An 18,007-nucleotide genomic window follows, 5' to 3' on the forward strand; every position below is an offset into this window, starting at 1 on the left:
TGCTGACCAGCAGCCATTCTGTGTAAACTTTCGTTTTCATTTTTCTGCGCAAGTTTAAAATTATCGAAACGGTTGTGTGAAATTTCTGGTACCGTTTTTTTTTTAACATTTCATAGCGATATAGGTGGCGCGAGGAGGGAAGATGCCATTCTTGAAGAGAGCTCGACGGTAAGAAACGGTATTGGCCCGCGATGTAGTGCCCTCGACTACGTCCAAGTCAGCGCTAGACAAGACGGCAAATATTGATCTTCTCTTCTTCGATTCCTCGCTGAGAAATTCCTAGGCGGACGGAGAGGCCCTGGGAAGGTCCACCGATCTCCGAGTCCCTCGCATTACGCATTCGTGTACTTAATATTTACATGAAACTAGTCCTGAGAACCCCATGGATTAATACTCTCGAGTAACCTAACATTATCCTTCTCCCACGCTACAATTCCAAGTATCCAAATCGCAGAGCAAGTACATCGAGCAGTGACTCGACTTTCCCTGAACAATTTCGCCCCGAGTCTAACAATTAAAAAACTTAATTGCATCAACTATAATAATCGCGCGTCTACCAATGCTAGGTGCGTCTATCAACGTTGAAAATCCCCAGATCGCAGAAAGAGACAGAATTAAAGAAGCAAACGAAAGCTCGGTTCTTTTGGCGGAGCAAAGGGTGCACGCGAGGGTGATCTTTAATTGCGATACGGCAGAGACGAAGACGGGATGTTTTGCGCGTGGAAACGGGTCTGTTCGCACCGGCGGGGCCCCGATTGAGCCGTCTAGGTGGACGTCTCGCCGCGCCGGGACGTTTGAACGGTCTTTAATGAAGAGAGACATCCGGTGTCGTGGTGGCTGACGGACTACAAGCGTTGCTAACGCGCCGCTGATCCTCTTCATCCTCTCCTTCAGCCCCGTCCTCGTCTCGCCAGCTCCTTTCCTCGCCTCTCGACTTTCCAGGGGCCGGTATGTTCGGGCCCCGGCTGGCTGCGCTCTCGACTCTCCTTGCCAAAGAACCGAGGTGCGATCAACCGGTCGCCCGGGTGCTTTCTACCGGTCACGGTCGCCATAGAAAATAACCAGAGGAGTCGTCGTCCTCGCGCGGGTAAACGAAAACTCTTCTCGCTTGGGATTCGATCAACTTTTTCGATCAGCCGCGCGGCGAGCTTTATTTACAGGTTTAACTCTGCACTTCCGATGTCTTACGAAGATAGACCGGGTTGGAGGACTTCAATTTTCGCTATTTTCCACTTTGGAACCAGGATTGGATGACTTTGACTAACTCTAACATTAAAAACAAAACTGTTGCAAGGAAATTTCCGCTGAACTTATTAATGGCAACTTGCGTATAACTAATAGCAAGTCTTTAAGGATAGGGGTAAATTTTGATTACAAAGGCAAATAGCAAAAGTTAACAAGTCCCAAGCAACAAGACAGCTCTCGAGATTCACTGGATATAAATAAAACTTTCTTTCTATAATTCTTGAAACAAAATTTGTGCTTGTGATAGTATAGGTGCCTAAAGGGGGTTAGAAGAATCGTTAACTTGTCACCTCGAAGCTTCCAAAACCTTTTATAGACCAAGTTGTACAAAAATTTCCTGCTCTGTCATCCAACAGAGTCTCAAGTTTTCCGACGAGAAATTAAATGACGGGACGCGCGCTGCGCCACAGAGCCGTGCGTTTCCCGCACCCATGGTGCTTCAACGATAGCCACGGAACCGACTCCATAAATTTGTCCGACGATGCAGCGGCGCACGATCGTCGTGCAACGTTAGTTAACGGGGAAGGGGGGGCAACGAGGCTGGAAAATGTCATCCTCGTGGCGGAAGAGGAGCCCGGACCGTGGGATGTGGGTCACAGGGCTCGCTGGGTGTGATCGTCTTGGAAAAAGCGACGAGACGCGACGGATGATTCGCGGCGCGACACCGCGCGCTCGCCTCCCAGGGGTAATGACCGTCTATTACTTAATATCCGTGACTGGACGGTCTGTGATTTTCAGACGCGTTCTTGTCGATACGTTGTCCGCGAGCGGCAGTCGGTCACGTACCGCCACCCAGCCGAGCTGCCCGACGACGAGGAACGGAGCTGAGGACAATAGCGTTGGGTGCAACTGCCAGAAAGAACGTTTCTTCTGCGATTTCTTATTAATCGCACCGACCGTTCTCGTGAACCTGAGATAATCTACTTCCATTTCTTTTGACTAGGGTATTTCATGTTTTGCCTATTATGAATCGATAGTGGTTGCGATGATTCAATTTCTGACACTTAAGGATTGTTGGTATGTAGCAATATTTTTCATAGTTTTTTGTACACACCCCTTCCTTTTCTTAAAGCGGAAAGTTTGAACAAGGCTGAAAATACCCCTCCTATAATATGTACCATCCTTTTTTCTTTCTATCTTATTTCACATTACAGGATCTACTAATTTATGTATTATATTTTGTTTATTGATTATGCTGTTTTATTGTAATTTATCTTTTCTCTTATTATTTAACGGAAGGATCACCCCTTCCGTGATTCGTTCCTCTATTTTCTTTATTTTTATTGGTCATTTCGTGGCAGACACGAATGATGTTAAAATTATTGTATATATTTAACATTTTCTGAAATAAAATCTACACCTACAAAAGTCTTGTTTTCGAATGACACAGATCAAGTTATCTGCTCCGAACCAATACGTGGCAGTTATTGAACTGAATGAAAATGGTGGAAGTGTATGTACAAAAGCCTCGAGAAATAAGGGAAAACGCTTAACAGAATAGCTGCAAGTTTTTGTTGCGGCAACCGCGTTCACCTCGAACGTTTGCGTAGACCACGCGGGTGCATTCGTGATCGATCGTCATGATTCATCCGGGCTGTTCGCAACGAATATGGGTTACACGGAGCGGCGCGGTCGTGCCGTGGAAATAGAATCACGCAACGCTTGTCCTAAATCCGGAGCACGTCGTTCTTCACGGCGAAACACGCGAAACCCACGGTACCCGATGGAGTAAAGGCAACGGGCGGCCTGCTCGGCCATTAATCGACCGTATCCTTTAATCCCTCAGACGTGTACCAGCCGTGGCCGTTCCGTGGCAGAAGAAACGCCGCCTCGAACCCTTCCCTTTGTTCCACCTCGAAGACTTCCGTAACGCGCTGGGAATACCGCCGCGAATTTGTACTCGATTTAAATTCCTGCCTAGTTCACTCTCCTGCTACGGCTCGAACGCGTTTGGTCCACTGAGATAAACTCTGACCAACTTTCAAGCGACAGATAAAATAAAAAGTAGCGGCCGCTGCTCGATTGAATAAAAAAAACTGTACAATAACAACAAAGTACTCTGAGACTTTAGGCTGACTGTCGCGAGACGCGCAGCAATCTGTCTTAACCGTTTAAGTACTAGACGATGCAATCGCGCTCCTCTAGTTCGATGCTTCAAGGTGTCAACTACTCGATGAGAATTGCCAAATTGGCTGCACGCTGCACACTCATAAGAATGGTACAACAAAGATAACGAAAGGTTTTCTACTAATAGGTAGAACAACTGCGCCATCGCGCTACTTGGGACTTTGAGAAGTAGAAATTGAGAAGCGCTATCGCGAACCCAATCGTGTATACGTTTTACTGAAAAGTTTGAGATTCAACGACTTCAAGTCCAATGCTACAAAATTCTCCATTCACAATTTCCAAAGCTGTCCCTTTAATTTGTATGAGATTACGTCTCCCAAATAGGGCACAGGGCTCAACACGAGGCAATATTCGCACCTACATAGCGAAGATCCGTTGTTTTTCAACGTTCTCGAGGCTACGCGTGCCCCAAGTCGCCAGTCGAAGTCAAACGGTTACAATCGCCTATACATTCAATCTTTTTAGGAACCACATGCAAGTTTTCTGTGATTACGTTCGAATCATCATTTGATACGCTAATTGTCACCGCGCAGCCCCAAAATGGAGCGCGCAATCAACCGAGCCCAACGGATGCTCGCAACAATCGACAGACGTAACAACCGCGGGGACCCCAGCGATGACGCGAACCGTTAATTACCGGAAACGTGACCCGATGGACGGTGACACGCGCGGCGCGGCTAATGCGCATTGAGTACAGCCCGGAGAAGATATCGTCGTATCACGAGTATCACGAAAGAACGCCGAACCAGGGCGTCGAGACTAAAATCTCCTCTTGCCAATCACTTTCTCTCCACGAACATGTCTGGGCGGTTCACGTCCAACCGAGCAGGATGTTGCTAAATTACTCGCAGAATGTGTTTTAATGTTCATTTTTTTGCGATGGAAAACATTTTTTGATCACAGACATACATATAGCATCGTGTTTGAAGTTTTTCGGTACGGAATTGGCAATACTAATGCAATCACTAAATTTTATGCTACCAGTAAATGAATTAAATCACATTTTGTGGACGAGAAGTTAGCTTGAGAAGTAAGAGAATTTTTCGTATGTAAAAATGTGTGAAATCAAGAGTCTATGGACATGTAATAGAGAACAAATACCAAGTTTGGATTGATTTACTCGACAAGCTGTAAGATCGATGAAAGTTTCCATATTTTATATGGAATATGCTATGAAGAGACAAATTTTTCAACAGAAGCGTGACACGATAATTCAATCATGTTTATATAATAAATAAATTCGACGCAAAGGAAGATAAAAGAGAATTCGATTGCCTTAGCCTTAGACGGTGACCCAAAGACCAGGAAGAGATGTTCCACTGGAATATCACAGCGTGCCGGATAGCGAAAAAATATCCCGTTGAGATTCGCGGTTTCGTGAAAGCAGCCGTTTCCGCGGATGCTTTCTCCGGGCTTATTGCGAATTCGTGGATCCTTATCGATCGAACCGTCATCCTGGCGGCCATGACGAATCCTCGATGACCAGCTCGCGACAATTTTTCAGTTGAATTTTGGAAACGACCAAAGGTTAAACTCTCCTCGATTTCTACTCTGCCGACATTAAAAGATTATTTATCGATCGACTGCAAACTAACGGATCTTCCAATGTGATCCCCACAGTTACAGTGTCGATAATCACGACCGTTCACCGTTGAAACGTTAAAAAACCTTGCCAATTTTGCTTGACGAGTGTTTCTTGAAACCATGTGAATGTCTTCCGAGATATCGCGGCAAGAACAGCATCTAAATGGCTGTTCAGACATCACTGTCGAACCTGAATCGGACCAAAGAATGAGGCAAATTTCTCCAGGATTCACGAAAAAGCGTGTCAAGTCGCGACATCGATTTGTCCTACGTAAAACACCGCGTGGATCACCGTGTTTGGAGGTTGAAAGGGGTGGATGCGGTTCACCGCAGCTCGCGCGGTCCGCAAACCGCGAAATTTAATTGCTCGTTAACCGTCGCGCGCTTGCCATTGAATTCTCGACCTTGAAAGTCGATCCTCCGGATCGTCGTCGACAGGTAACGCGTTCGCTTCTCAATCGACCGCGAACGAGACCGTGGCTCGTCGGGGGCGGAACGGAAAGGGAGAACCGCTTGTTCCGAACGCGCTGTAAAACATATATTTAACGGTAGTCGGGTACCGTAGCGAGAGAAAGGATTGTAATCTTACACGTTCCAAGTGGTGGGTATCGGGTGTTGCTCGTTTCGAACGCGGGGCAATATTAATGGCCGACCGTTTTCGAGGGACCCTTCGAGCGATCCCTGCGCCGAGAGCCACCAACGAGCCACCCTCTCCTCGAGGATTATCGTCGATTAGGTGTCGATAACTTACTGATAATTGGGCGTGGATAATTTGTTATCTATTGGAAAATTACTGTCGTTCGGACACGATCGTTCCGCGGCTTTGTTGCATCGTTACGACGTTCTTACTTACATAGGTTGGCTAAGATTGTAGCGTTTTCCACGCGGATAAAGACGGTTTAGGTTTCACCAAGGGAATTGCGAGCTGGACGATTACCGCTTGGATATAGCGGCTTGTAGCGGACATAAGCTAATAGCAAGGCGACACCAACCACAGACATTCTTTTGCTACTCGGTTCCCAGCGTTGGTGCAATTAAAAAGTCTCCTTTTGCGCTAGAAGCTAAATAGTCGTGCGTTTTAACCCTAACAGATACTTAGCAAGTACTTAGATCCCCGGATGAATTAAAAAACGTTAAATTCTTCAGATAATATCATTCGAAGTATCAAGACTGGTTGGTAAAATTGACATGCCTAAAAACTGAAAGAAAAAGAGAGGAAAGTCAGTTCTCTCGAATATAAATGTGACTGTAAAGCGTTAATTCCTTCAGATTATACATCCTGATGACCTGATACCATTTCCATTTCTGACCTACTGTCTTCCTACTCCGAGAACGTCCACTCTGAAAACCTACAGCGCTTTTTTCACGAGTCAGAACGACGCGAATAACCAAAAGTAAGTTACCCAAGTAACACCAAAAGGAGAAAACACTCGGCGATAAAAAGAACGTACAGCGAACACGCGGATAACCTGAAAACTGGCCGAACGTTAAGTCCTGCGTCACAACAGTCTCGCTCCAAATCGGTGGTCGTCATTGTTCGATCGCGATCGAGCGGATACAAGAAGGCGCACGGTCGTCCAGGTCCCCGCGAGCATAACCCGGAAACGGGTGGTCTGACACGAGGTCCCGTGAACGTTGACACGTTATTATCGCGGTGCCCGTGGCCATCGGAAAGAAGAAGAAATCGCTATCACGGCGAAAGTCACCGATGAAAAGAACGGCCCGGTAAACTATATTCCGATCGGAAGTCACGCGGAATAATCCCTCCTCTCACTCTTTCCCTTTCAGCATGCGAAAGGATCGCCGCGCGATTCGATCGGGCGGACCCGCCACGGTTCAATGAAGAAACGATCCTTTATCCGACGCTGGAGAACCCTCGGACGTAACCGGCTTATTCAATATCTTCGATATTTAAATAGCCGGCACACGATGCTAATAAAGAAACTAGAAAGGCAGCTTGCCCACGGAATCTCGTTTAGTTGATAACGGGCGGCTCGCGCGGCCATAGAACACGGTGATGCGACCTAATGGATGGGCGCCGCTACGCGAGCAGGTGGAATCGGAACGGGTACTATTTTTTCTTTTTTTGTACTTTTAAAGTTGCGTCCATCCATTGGCATCTACTTTGAAATTTACAGACGAGTTATTTAAGTTTTGGATTTTTTAATGCCTGTAGATGGTGTTTGGAAGAGTGTAATGCTCTTATTTTGCCCAACGGAAAACTTTCTCTTATATTATTTTGAACAATCTCTTTCCTATGTATATTTCTTCTTTCCTTTCTCATACATTTCTCGTCGCATAGTCACTCCATATGTATTCTTTTTGTACACTTCTTGCATTTAATATCCTACTATCTTTTCTACATCTTCGTTGACCCTTTCTTCCCCCTATTAGTCGCCTCTTACGACAAGCAGGAGATACTGAGGGTGTGATCTCCACCGTGATGATAGCTATGGTTCATGAAATAGTGAGTTGGTATGCAACAACGTTGACAAATCAAAAAATGCTGGAACTCCTAGCTAAACACCCAAGTCAAAGAACCCGGTACACATGAAACTCCTTCGTAACGAGCAGGCAGACGAAGAAACATCTAAGTACGCGCACCCACCCCGAGCGAACGCGGCTGTTTAATGGCGACGATGGTGGCAGCAGTGGCGTAAAACCGTCATTACCGCCAATTACAATAAATCCCGCGGTGTTCCGCTTATCGTTTTTCCCCGCGCAGGCGCTGCTTAATCTATAATCCAGACGAGGTAACGGGTACGCGAATGCGTGAACGAAGCGTGCGTGTCGTGCACCAGGTGCACGCGGCCGATCATTTTCCCCGGCTACGCTTTCACGACTGATGATCGGGTAGCGTTTCAACGGCGATTCGACCGCTCAGTCGACTGCTCGGATTTACGCCACCCCGTACGCGCGTACGTGCCACTCGCGGGTGTTAGAAATCATCGATGGGTTCGAACGAGTCGCGAGCAACCTCGACTCCAACCGAATTAAGAAAAATCGAAACCATTTTTCAAACAAATCTCAAGCTAGCTATTTTAATACTTACATTTGTACGTTTTCTTTTCATTTAGAATCAAACATTTAAAATCAATAAGGAATAATACAAATTTTTATTTTGAAAGTAACCTAAATCTATTTGTCAGTTTAATGTGAATATAAAAGACCATATAAATTCTTAGTATTAAGATGTTCGTTTTTACGGAATGACAGAGATTTTGGTATTGTAGAAATATCATTAAAAAAAAATAATTTACCGTTTCCTACCCAAGATTTCATAATGTTATCAAAAAATGCCGGAAAAGTAATAAATTTATTTTAAAAGAAATGAAACAAGAGGATTTCATATCAACAAGGTTTTTGGAATATGCGATTTTTAAAAGAGTAATTAATTCTAACGGAGAAATAATAAGTTATGAGTCAGCATAGGTAACGATGGAAATTACATTGTACAATAAATATTATTAAATGCATGAGAAATGTATTATTTCCCTTCACTATGCAAACAGACAGAACTTTAGATTTAATATTTCCAACTAGAAAAAGAAAATTTTTAATCAAGATCTGTTTCTATATTTCACTTCTGATAGTTTAAAATACGAGTATATTTTGACGAGTTGATATTTAATGCTTACAAAATTGGACTTTGTTCAATTTCTACGTTTTAAATATCTTTGACAACTGAATTTTTATCAAAATTCAACGAAACGAAGTTTTGGCGATAGAGTTGGCCCATATTCGCGAATGTTTATGAAACTCAATTCCATCTCTAGCTGTAACGCCAGTGGAAACGCGCCCACCTACAGCCTACCTGTGGCTTTCGACTCACGCGAGCCGAACACATGCTTCGCCGCCGCCCTGGGGACAAGTGGAATGAACCTAGCCGCCACTTCCGGGACTTTTCTCGCCCTGTCTGCTTGGCCACCGTGTTCCGTGGAACGACTGGGATTCCCCGAGCTTGTTACGCGCGATATCTTTTTGCCATCCCCGCCGTCATCGGGAACGAAACTCGCGCGACCGCTTTTTCCCTCTAATTGCTTGCCGTTTTGACGCGAGCGCACGCCGGAATGTTGATGGACGACGCTGATTTGCATCGCTCGTGACATTGGATTTTTTTTTTTTTTTTAATTGACTTAACTAATAACATTTCGAATTTCTTATCTTTAATACAAAATTTAACAAGATATGTTTTAGATTGCAGACGAATCTTATTTCTATTCTTCACTGCATACGTAGAGATTAAAATCTATGAAAAATTCCTTGATTTTGTTTAGAGGAGAGTCAAACGTAAATTCAACATTAATGATAACTTCAATCCCATTTTCATCTACGAATTCAACAGCTAACCCTTTGACTACTGTTGCCGCCTAACAACGCTTTGAAAACTTGCACTTGTAATGCTGTAGGCGCTTAGAAAGCTTGCGCTTATGAGACTGTAAGTGCTTAGAAAGCTTGCGCTTGTACCACTGTGAACGCTTCAAAAGCTAGTGCTTGTGACACTGTAAGCGTCTAAAGATGCTTAGAAAGTTTGCGATGCAACAATACAGAAACAACTCAATGCAGAGTACAAAAAATAAATAATATTGTTTTAACGTAGTAAAATTCAGCGTTTGTGTACATCACCATCGAATTCCTACCGTATGATATGGCTGTTGCGTCTCAAACTCCGTCGTAGTCAAAGGGTTAAAACTCGAATTACAAAGCTCCATGGATCACATCAAGAGGTTAAACTATCGACAAAAACACGATACATATGCGTACCAATTCCATCCGACAATCGATCCAGATAGAGCACGCGCCATATAATTAACGACTACGATTCCTGTAACACCCATGTACACCTCTGGCTCCGCGGGACCGCCTTAACAAGTACCTCGACGAAACCAGCGTAACCTAACTCAACTCTTCCTAGTCTACTCACGGAGACGTTCTACAGCCTATCTGTGTAAGCGGCGCCAAGCGCGATCGCGCGTGCGAATTTCGTAAAAACCCGCCGCGACTGATCCCTCCGACGTTTAATAATCGAAACACCGCCCGAACCACGCTATCATTCCCTATCAATTATCGATCGATTTGCATGCCACGGAATGGCACGTCCCTGCCCACAGCGTTTCTTTTGCCCCGGAAAAATGCGAAAGAACGGCGCACGGTACGATTCAAACGCGACACGAAGGTATTGTGCATCGATAATGATTATTTCCTGGGTGAAAGTGGTGCGGTTTTTCTGTCGACCAGTATTGTCTGGGAGCGTTCGAATTTTTGGTCGGAGAAGAAAATTCTCGCGGTGTAAGGAAGAGTGGATTCTTCGTCTTCATCTTTGATACTGACCCTTTCGTCCAACGCGATTTGCGTTTCAGTTGGAACGCTCGCTTTGATGCTCATCGCTACGACGAATGTTAGAATCCAGCACGTGGCGAGAGGAGTATTATACAACTTTCTCGGGGCAGAGCGGCTTTCGGCACGGGCGTCGCCGTTTGTCAACTCGCGTTCACCGCGTGAACTCGAATTCCCGCCGAGTCATGTTGCCACGCGGGCTGTCGTTGATAAGCCACGATCGATAAACGAGACAAATCCACGGTAATCTTTGCCAGGCTACGCCCACGCGAATTTCAGACAACGATCGAAACGAGGGGGGGCGAACACGGACGAGCCTCGCGTGTCCGCGGACCACGCGGTCCTTATAAATTCACAGATAACGATTGCAATTTTTTCGTGTCGCTCTCGAAGGGTCCTTTTGAGTTCGATTTAAGATACCAACTTCTCTGTATGAGAATTGAAACAAGGTGAAAATGTTTGGTTAATTCTTTAAATATGTTCTTTTTATCGAGTGAGATTTAAATGTCTCTCACTCAATAGACACGAATTGATTTTCTTTAAAGTAGAAGAGATCCGATGTTTCGATCCAACTAAATAATTTCGTTAACCCCATGACGTCAAATGGAGTCTCTGTTACGTCATGCGTTTCCCATGCCAAAATATACAATGACGTGTCAGAGACGTTATACAATTTCAGGAGTTACTTAACAAGTTTTAAATTGCGCGAATTTGTCTTATTTATAACGATAAGGACTAGTACGGACTGATACAGGATTGGAAAGAATTATGAAACTTGGAAGAAGAGCTGGGGTGCAGAAAAATAAACTAGAAAAAGTCCTTCTAGAACCAACTGCTCAATACAATCATTAAATTTAACAAATTCAGTCGCATTGTTTTCTTACAGTTCTCTTAATTCTCTTAAAATGTGAGACAGTATATATCGCAGGGTGTAAATGATTTTATTGTGTGCGACTTAGTATACATTAAAGCTGAGAATGTAATTGTGAATTATGCATAAGAGTAACTGAATGAAAGAATCGAGAATATTTGATGAGTGAATGTATAAAAGGATGTCTGGGTGTGATGTGCGAGTTTCAGTTTTAAGAGGAAAAGTAACAATGTATAATATACAATAAAATAATCTCTCAATCCCATAATAATGTTTAGGTGAAAAAGAAGAATATAGAATCAAGTAGATTTTCTTAGAATTTGATTAGGTGCCAATTGGGAGAATGTTATGGATTAAAAAAGAAGTATTCTAAAGAAGATAAAAAGAGATTATTACTGGGTACTGTTGAGATGTAAGGGTTACAAGTTGACTTAGTCTAGTGAAGTACTGAAAGGTGTTATAAATAGTAAAATACTTTGTTGAAAGTATTAATAATAGTGAAGTAAAACCAGCTGGTAATCTAAACAATACTAAGTGCCATTACCTCCGTCTCAAAATTTTGAAAAATATCATACACTTCAATACTACTAGTATACTATTCATTTTCATTGCACTTCATCCTTATAATTTTCATTATCTTTTTTGTTATTGCAACCGTTCGAAGTACCTAGAATTATATGCGTTAAAAATCTATCCAATTTACAAAAATATTTTAATTTTAAGATCATACAAAATGTATGTATGAAGAATCAAATGAAATTAAATGATGTATATAAAATTTCTTTAAATTTAATCATATGCCAAGTGATTAATGGTAAACACATTCGCCCAGAGCAGTTCGCCCATATGACGCGCGATCAAATTGTTCTTCAACAGTGGCGCGGTGTAAATCATAGAGCGACTACGAACGTCCGTTGTAAATCATGAACCGACCTGAGAAAAGTCCGCGCACGTTTCACTCGTATCCGCGGAAATTACGTTTTAATCATCGGTACAAGTGCATTAAGCGCGCGCAGAATAAATTACGCGAGCGTATACGCCGACGTCGCTCGCGGCCGCCTCTCTGTGTGTTGCAATTTGCTTTACCGCCATACGCACGCGTTGCGATCGTCTATGGTTTGTATTCAAATGGGCGCCGGTTTTCTGTCTTCCGCGCCGCTACCCAATACCGTTAGATTCGATACGACCGTCTCGAATCGGTGCTATCAGCCGTGATCTCGCGTTATGAGTGATTCCCGTTTATTTATCCAACGACTCTCGCACGAACGAGTAAACGACGAAGTACGATCGACCTACTCGGCAGAAGGAGACCGAATATTCCCAGAATCCTTCTACACGCGCAGAAGAAATCCTCAATTTCCGGGCATCAATGAGGATTTCCCTACGTAAAAGAGAAACAGGAAATTCTACTCACCCCAACCAGGGATAAAGCGGTCACAATTTCGCCGTCCGTCTCGAAATCGCGCGTCTCCTCTTCCTTTCCCTCGTCAACGTCCGCAGACGTCGAGATATCCGGTCCACTGTTCGCCACTTCCGCTATCAGCGTGTCGTTCGAGTCACACTTGTTCAAATTCGTGTCCTCGGTGGTCAACGTCTCCATGGAGACGGCGTCGTTCCTCTGGGGATCGCCGGATGCGCATGTTTCTTCAGCCGTACACTCGCGATCGTTCATCGAGTCCCTCGCGTCCTCGTAGAGGGACGTTCTACTTCTTCTCAGGTCGGCCTTTTGCTCATCGTCGGCTAGCCTCGCGAGAGCCTCGTCTCCAGGCTCGTCGCGATCCTCCGGTTTTGTCGGATCCTCCAGGGGATCGACTGGTTGCGTCGCGTTGTCTTCGAGCTCGTCTGGTACAAGAGACGCCGCCTCTTCCGCTTCTACGAGCCTCTCGTCCGAGAATTCTGACTGTTTTTCTAGGAGAGCTTCTGCGTCCTCTTGATGGGACTCGTCCAGGTACCAGGAGGTGCAGTGTTCCTGCCGCTTCTTCTCCGACGGAGTCTCATCGCCTTTGGAAAGAGCACCCTTGCACTTCCTCAGATAGCTTTTCACCTTTTTCGTCTTGCTCTTTCTGGTCTCTTGGGTCCGCGGCAAGGTTCCGCTCCCTGGGTGCTCGCTCGTTTCGCCCGTGTCCGTGACGATCCGAGATTGTGCATTGTCCGCGTCGTGGGGTGGTTTCGGTTTCGCGTCGGGGATTTCGTCGAAGAATACGCACGGGTCGTGGTGGTCTGGAGCTAAGGTCCAGGTCTCTTCTTTTTCTGGTCCACGACGCTCCGCCGGTATCACCTACAAACGGAAAATGATAGATGGGTTATAACTTTAATTAGATAACGTGAATCCAAAACTATTTCTATGCGATTAACAGGTATAATTGTTAATTTTTATTGAACAGAAATGTAATCCTTCATCATTTTCTTTGACTTTTTTCATAAAATGTATAATAGGAACATTTGCACTGAGTTTTCCAATGTTTGATAGAATTTAACCACGAAAAAGTTAAACATTTTCGACATGAAATTAATTAAAACCCCAATTAATCCGTATTAAAATTATAAAAAATTGGAAGCGCTATATCTCCAAAGATAAAAATTGTTACTTTACGATATTTAGCTTGTTAGAAACTTGACACCTTCTTCTTGAAAACGATTGTCGATCTAACTTCCCGTCCCCAAAATATAGTTGTGTGAAGAGTAGGATAATTTTTAATCGGTTATTATGTTTGTCCTCGTCGGAAACACTCGGACCTCTCGCTCGAACTTAGTTATTGACCTACCTCAATCGTCAGTCACGCGGGCTGGTCAGTGCGAGATGTATGCCAGGCGTACTTTTACTATTACTATTAATGTATACGCATTTCCAGGAAAAAATGTGGGTCAAGTCATTCATAACTACCGCCGCCATCTTGCGCGTCGTTATGAATGAAAACGCTTTGATCCTTTATACTTCAGCAATGGATTAAGATATCGAAATGAAACGAAAACTGATTTGAATGGCGTCATTTTCTCTATCTCTATCGAGGAGGTTTGGTGATCAAATTTTTTGTTTTCTTTTCGGGACTATATAGTTGGGTATGAGTACACTGTACGTGCTTATTGGTAGAAGTTCGAGTGAATCTAAAACTACATTTCGCAGTTAGCTGGTCAATAATAACATCGTGATTGATAGTTTTCTTCGTTTGCTTCAATTTCTTCAATTACTAGAAGTGGATTCGTATTTGTCAGACTTATGCTAAATTGAAGGTGGAAGCTATTTAGGATATTGGATGCAGAAAAAGAAATCCAAGTCTTAATCCATTATACTGATCATCCAAACTTCTTATTCCCCACAGTTTTTGGAAAGAAGATTCACTGCTGTGTGTCTTGAAGTTTCGATATTTTGCTACCTATGTTTCCAAGTTTTATAAATAGCCACATTTGTCAGACTAGCAAAGTCGTAAGGGGCGGATTGTGCGGTGCAATCCCTGAACCACTTCATTTCCTCAATTCCTGCTCAACGCACTCTCTTTGATTGCATGTTCTATGACGAGTAACAGCAACTAGGAACAAGGAACTGGGCGCACGAATTTCCAAGTCTAATGTATTCCAAAGAACGATGCAAACTACGATATCATCGACGAATTCACCGTCCGTAAATATGCAGGTTGTACAGAAAAAGTAGAGCAAAAATAGCAAGTTACAAGAACTCTGCAAATTCATGTCGAGAACAATATCAGTAACCCCAAATTAAACTGTGCGATGAAAACTAAAAAAAATATTAGAAGCTTTAGAAAATAGTAGTAATTTTCAGTGGCAGTTCCGTTATTTAGAATTGCAAAAATCTGGCGTGTGCGATATCAGAATTTTCTCAGCGAAAGACGACAAAGAGCAACGCGAGAGAGTCGCGTCACGATCAGCGGCACGGGTTTCGCAACGAGTCGAGGAGCTGATTAATTCCGCGTTGATCTACGATGGGAAAATCGGGAGCCAGCGGCGCGATAAAAAGGTGGGCGCAAAGAGCGTGGCGGCAGAGCGGTCATTCAATTCGATTTCGCAAGAACCGTGGTTCTTGGCGAGCTGGTACAACTGTATCAGCGGCTGTCCGACGCCGTTCAGCGGCGCATAAAACAATAGTGGTTACAGTAAATATCGCGGACGGCGCCGTCCGCGGGTAATATTAACCTCGAGCGGTGCATAACGATGATATTTTACGCTACGCTTCGCCACCACCATTTGCCGGGGCCCTGCCCATAAGACCCCGTTTAATACAACTTCCCCGCGTAATATATCCGATTTCATAATGCACGCCGACTTCCTGCTTTCCTGCTTTCTGAAATACAGCGATACACCCCGTGGCACCCAAAGCGAACAGTGAGTCACGCGGCGGTGACTTACGGACCCACGCCGTCCCGGGACCTTGGTTCACCGTCCTGTTCGCACGCGAGCTACAGATTACACTTCTGAGATCATGCGAAGCCTCATCCTTCGACGAGACGCATCTATTATTCGGTTCGATCAAACTTTCGTGGAAACAACTATGAATTACATGTCTGGGATAATCGGGATAACAATATTATCATTCATAGACGCCAATCTTCGACTGTTTGCTCCTTCGAACCCTCTCTTCTCGTGATTCTTAACGCTTTCAGCACCGATTTATTTGAAGAGACTGTTACGTTTAGAACAAATTTAATTTGCTGATGCACGAAATAGTATTGTGTAAGAATATATCGAATGTATATCACTTAGAATTGTAAAACAAATATAAATCTATAAAATAGAAAAATTCAAAATTTGTTCGTTACATTTCTCAAAGTAAAACTTTCGTTATCGCTTTCATAAAATATATTACTTATCTTTAACGCTGTGGGACAGTTATCGCAAACAAGGTTCATTGAAACACTGGCAGAAACACTCTGTTGCAACTGACATCAATTACTCTTACACGAACAAGAATGTACCTGCTAAATATCGTCTAAATCTGACGAACTAAACTCATTATTCTTAACTTAGACGAAACAAGCCCACGAGTATCAGTCGACAAATCTTTCCAAGAGGTTAATTATCAACGAATACTGAATATATTCATAATTAGAACGGCAATAATTCAGTCTAAAAATTAACGGCTTCACATATGTAGCTCCGCAATGATTGGCCCATATTTAAAAAGAAAATGACTATGCATAAGGCAGATATGTAAGAAACACGTGAATGAGCATTGAGTCGGACAAAATAACGTAAATTACGTGCAATTAATTTCGCATAAGGTCTCTGTATTGCAAATGATACAACACACGCGAACGTTAACTCGTTAACCACAGATTTACGAAACCGTGAAGCGCGGAAGATCGATAATCATTCGGAAAATGCGGGACGCATAGATCACTCCTCGCGGCTCGAGGAGACGCGGGAAAAAAGAATCGAGGAGCCGCGTATCGCATTTAACGTCATCATCGCTCACCGCCGCTGGGCGAATAGATCAGCCGGTTATCTCGCGGTTCCGTTCATATTTCCCCTGATTTACGCGTCTTCTGCAACTGAATCGATAAGCGGGCTCGTCTGCGAGGACATCAATCCCGCGACGCGCGGTATTCGATGTAAAACGCGGAAACGAGCAGCCGAGTGTATCTCTTCCTTAATAAGTCTGGGTAACTCTGTTGAGTTAGCATGTTTTCGCGGCGAGGTCCGCGAGCGCGGATCGACAGCGTGGCCGGCCGGTTCTATCGTTCGAGGAGTCTGGAAGCGGCGAGATTCAATCTCCGCGATGAGACGCGATAGCGGAGATGAGGCGTGGGAGCGGAGCCGAGGCTAATCTTTCGAGCCGAGCAGCTCATTCAAAGCGCGTGTCTGCCCGTCCGGGTTCCCTCCTCGCCGAACCCATCAAGAGGGAAAGTTCGAGCGCGCCGTCGTCTTCGAGACCCGCAGCACGACGCGGAGGAGAAAAAGAACCGCGAAAGAATATTAAATGGTCCTGCCGGCTGTTTATTGTGAGAGGAGAACGGTTACAAGACGAATACCCTTTCCCTCGAACCGAGCTGGCTTCTTAATCGAATTGTTCGCCGCTTCGTTTCACCCAAGCTCTATCTAGCCGATTTTTTATCCAGCCTTTATCTTGTTACTCGAAACTGCAGGTGGTAGACGGTTGATCTCTTCGATTTCGATAGTAGTTTCTAGTTCTATTTTAACGCTTTTCCAAGTGTCGCGTTACAGTTTCTTTCGGAGCTTTCGCTGGTGTCACTTTTAGTCGACGAGGAATACGTAAAATCTACGTACGTGCAAACTATTGTGTTGGCAAGAAAGTATTGTGGCGAGCACCGAGTTTATCTCTCCTCGCTCAGACGAACTTGCAACTCGAGACGATTTTGGTTATACTAAGCTAATGTTTTACAGATACTTCAAAATGATTTTGTACTACAACAAACGTATACAAATAAAAAATTTTCAATAATTTACTTATTTCTACGTTTCTACAAAACAAAATCTATTAAATATTACACTTTGTAATTGGTTTTTGTGATATTTTACAAAACAATCCCCGAGATGCATCCTCGGTTTGTCAGGGCACGTATCACAGTAATTTCAGGTTCCACGTTTACTGCCAGGCTTACTTCGATCAGAGCAGACCTTACAACCCCTCTTTACTCTACTTTTAAGTCTTCAGAACAACATGGAGCTTTCCATTTGGTCGGGCTTCATCGATGTTCAATAACGAAAAATCGAATTCGCCTTCACTTGAACTGATTTGATCGCTATCCGTATTTGTAGGGCTCGACAACTTTAAAAATAATATTCTTACTGTTATGACTGTAAAGTTCGGACTAACGCTAAGAACGCAAGCAAGCCGGATCCACTAGGAAATAAGAATATCTTATTAGT

The 18,007-nt window shown here is 44.0% G+C and overlaps 1 protein-coding gene across 3 annotated transcripts in view; it reads right to left on the reverse strand.

The window, feature by feature from the left end:
• LOC143429935 (uncharacterized) overlaps positions 1–18,007 on the reverse strand; it is a 411,918-nt gene that overhangs the window by 348,485 nt on the left and 45,426 nt on the right. For all 3 annotated transcript variants that reach the window (XM_076905794.1, XM_076905793.1, XM_076905795.1), the window contains exon 2: positions 12,579–13,442. In XM_076905794.1, the coding sequence (XP_076761909.1) occupies positions 12,579–13,442 (864 nt within the window). The remainder of the gene's footprint in view (positions 1–12,578; positions 13,443–18,007) is intronic.

Source organism: Xylocopa sonorina, chromosome 12 (assembly GCF_050948175.1).
Source record: "Xylocopa sonorina isolate GNS202 chromosome 12, iyXylSono1_principal, whole genome shotgun sequence".
Lineage (NCBI taxonomy): Eukaryota > Metazoa > Arthropoda > Insecta > Hymenoptera > Apidae > Xylocopa > Xylocopa sonorina.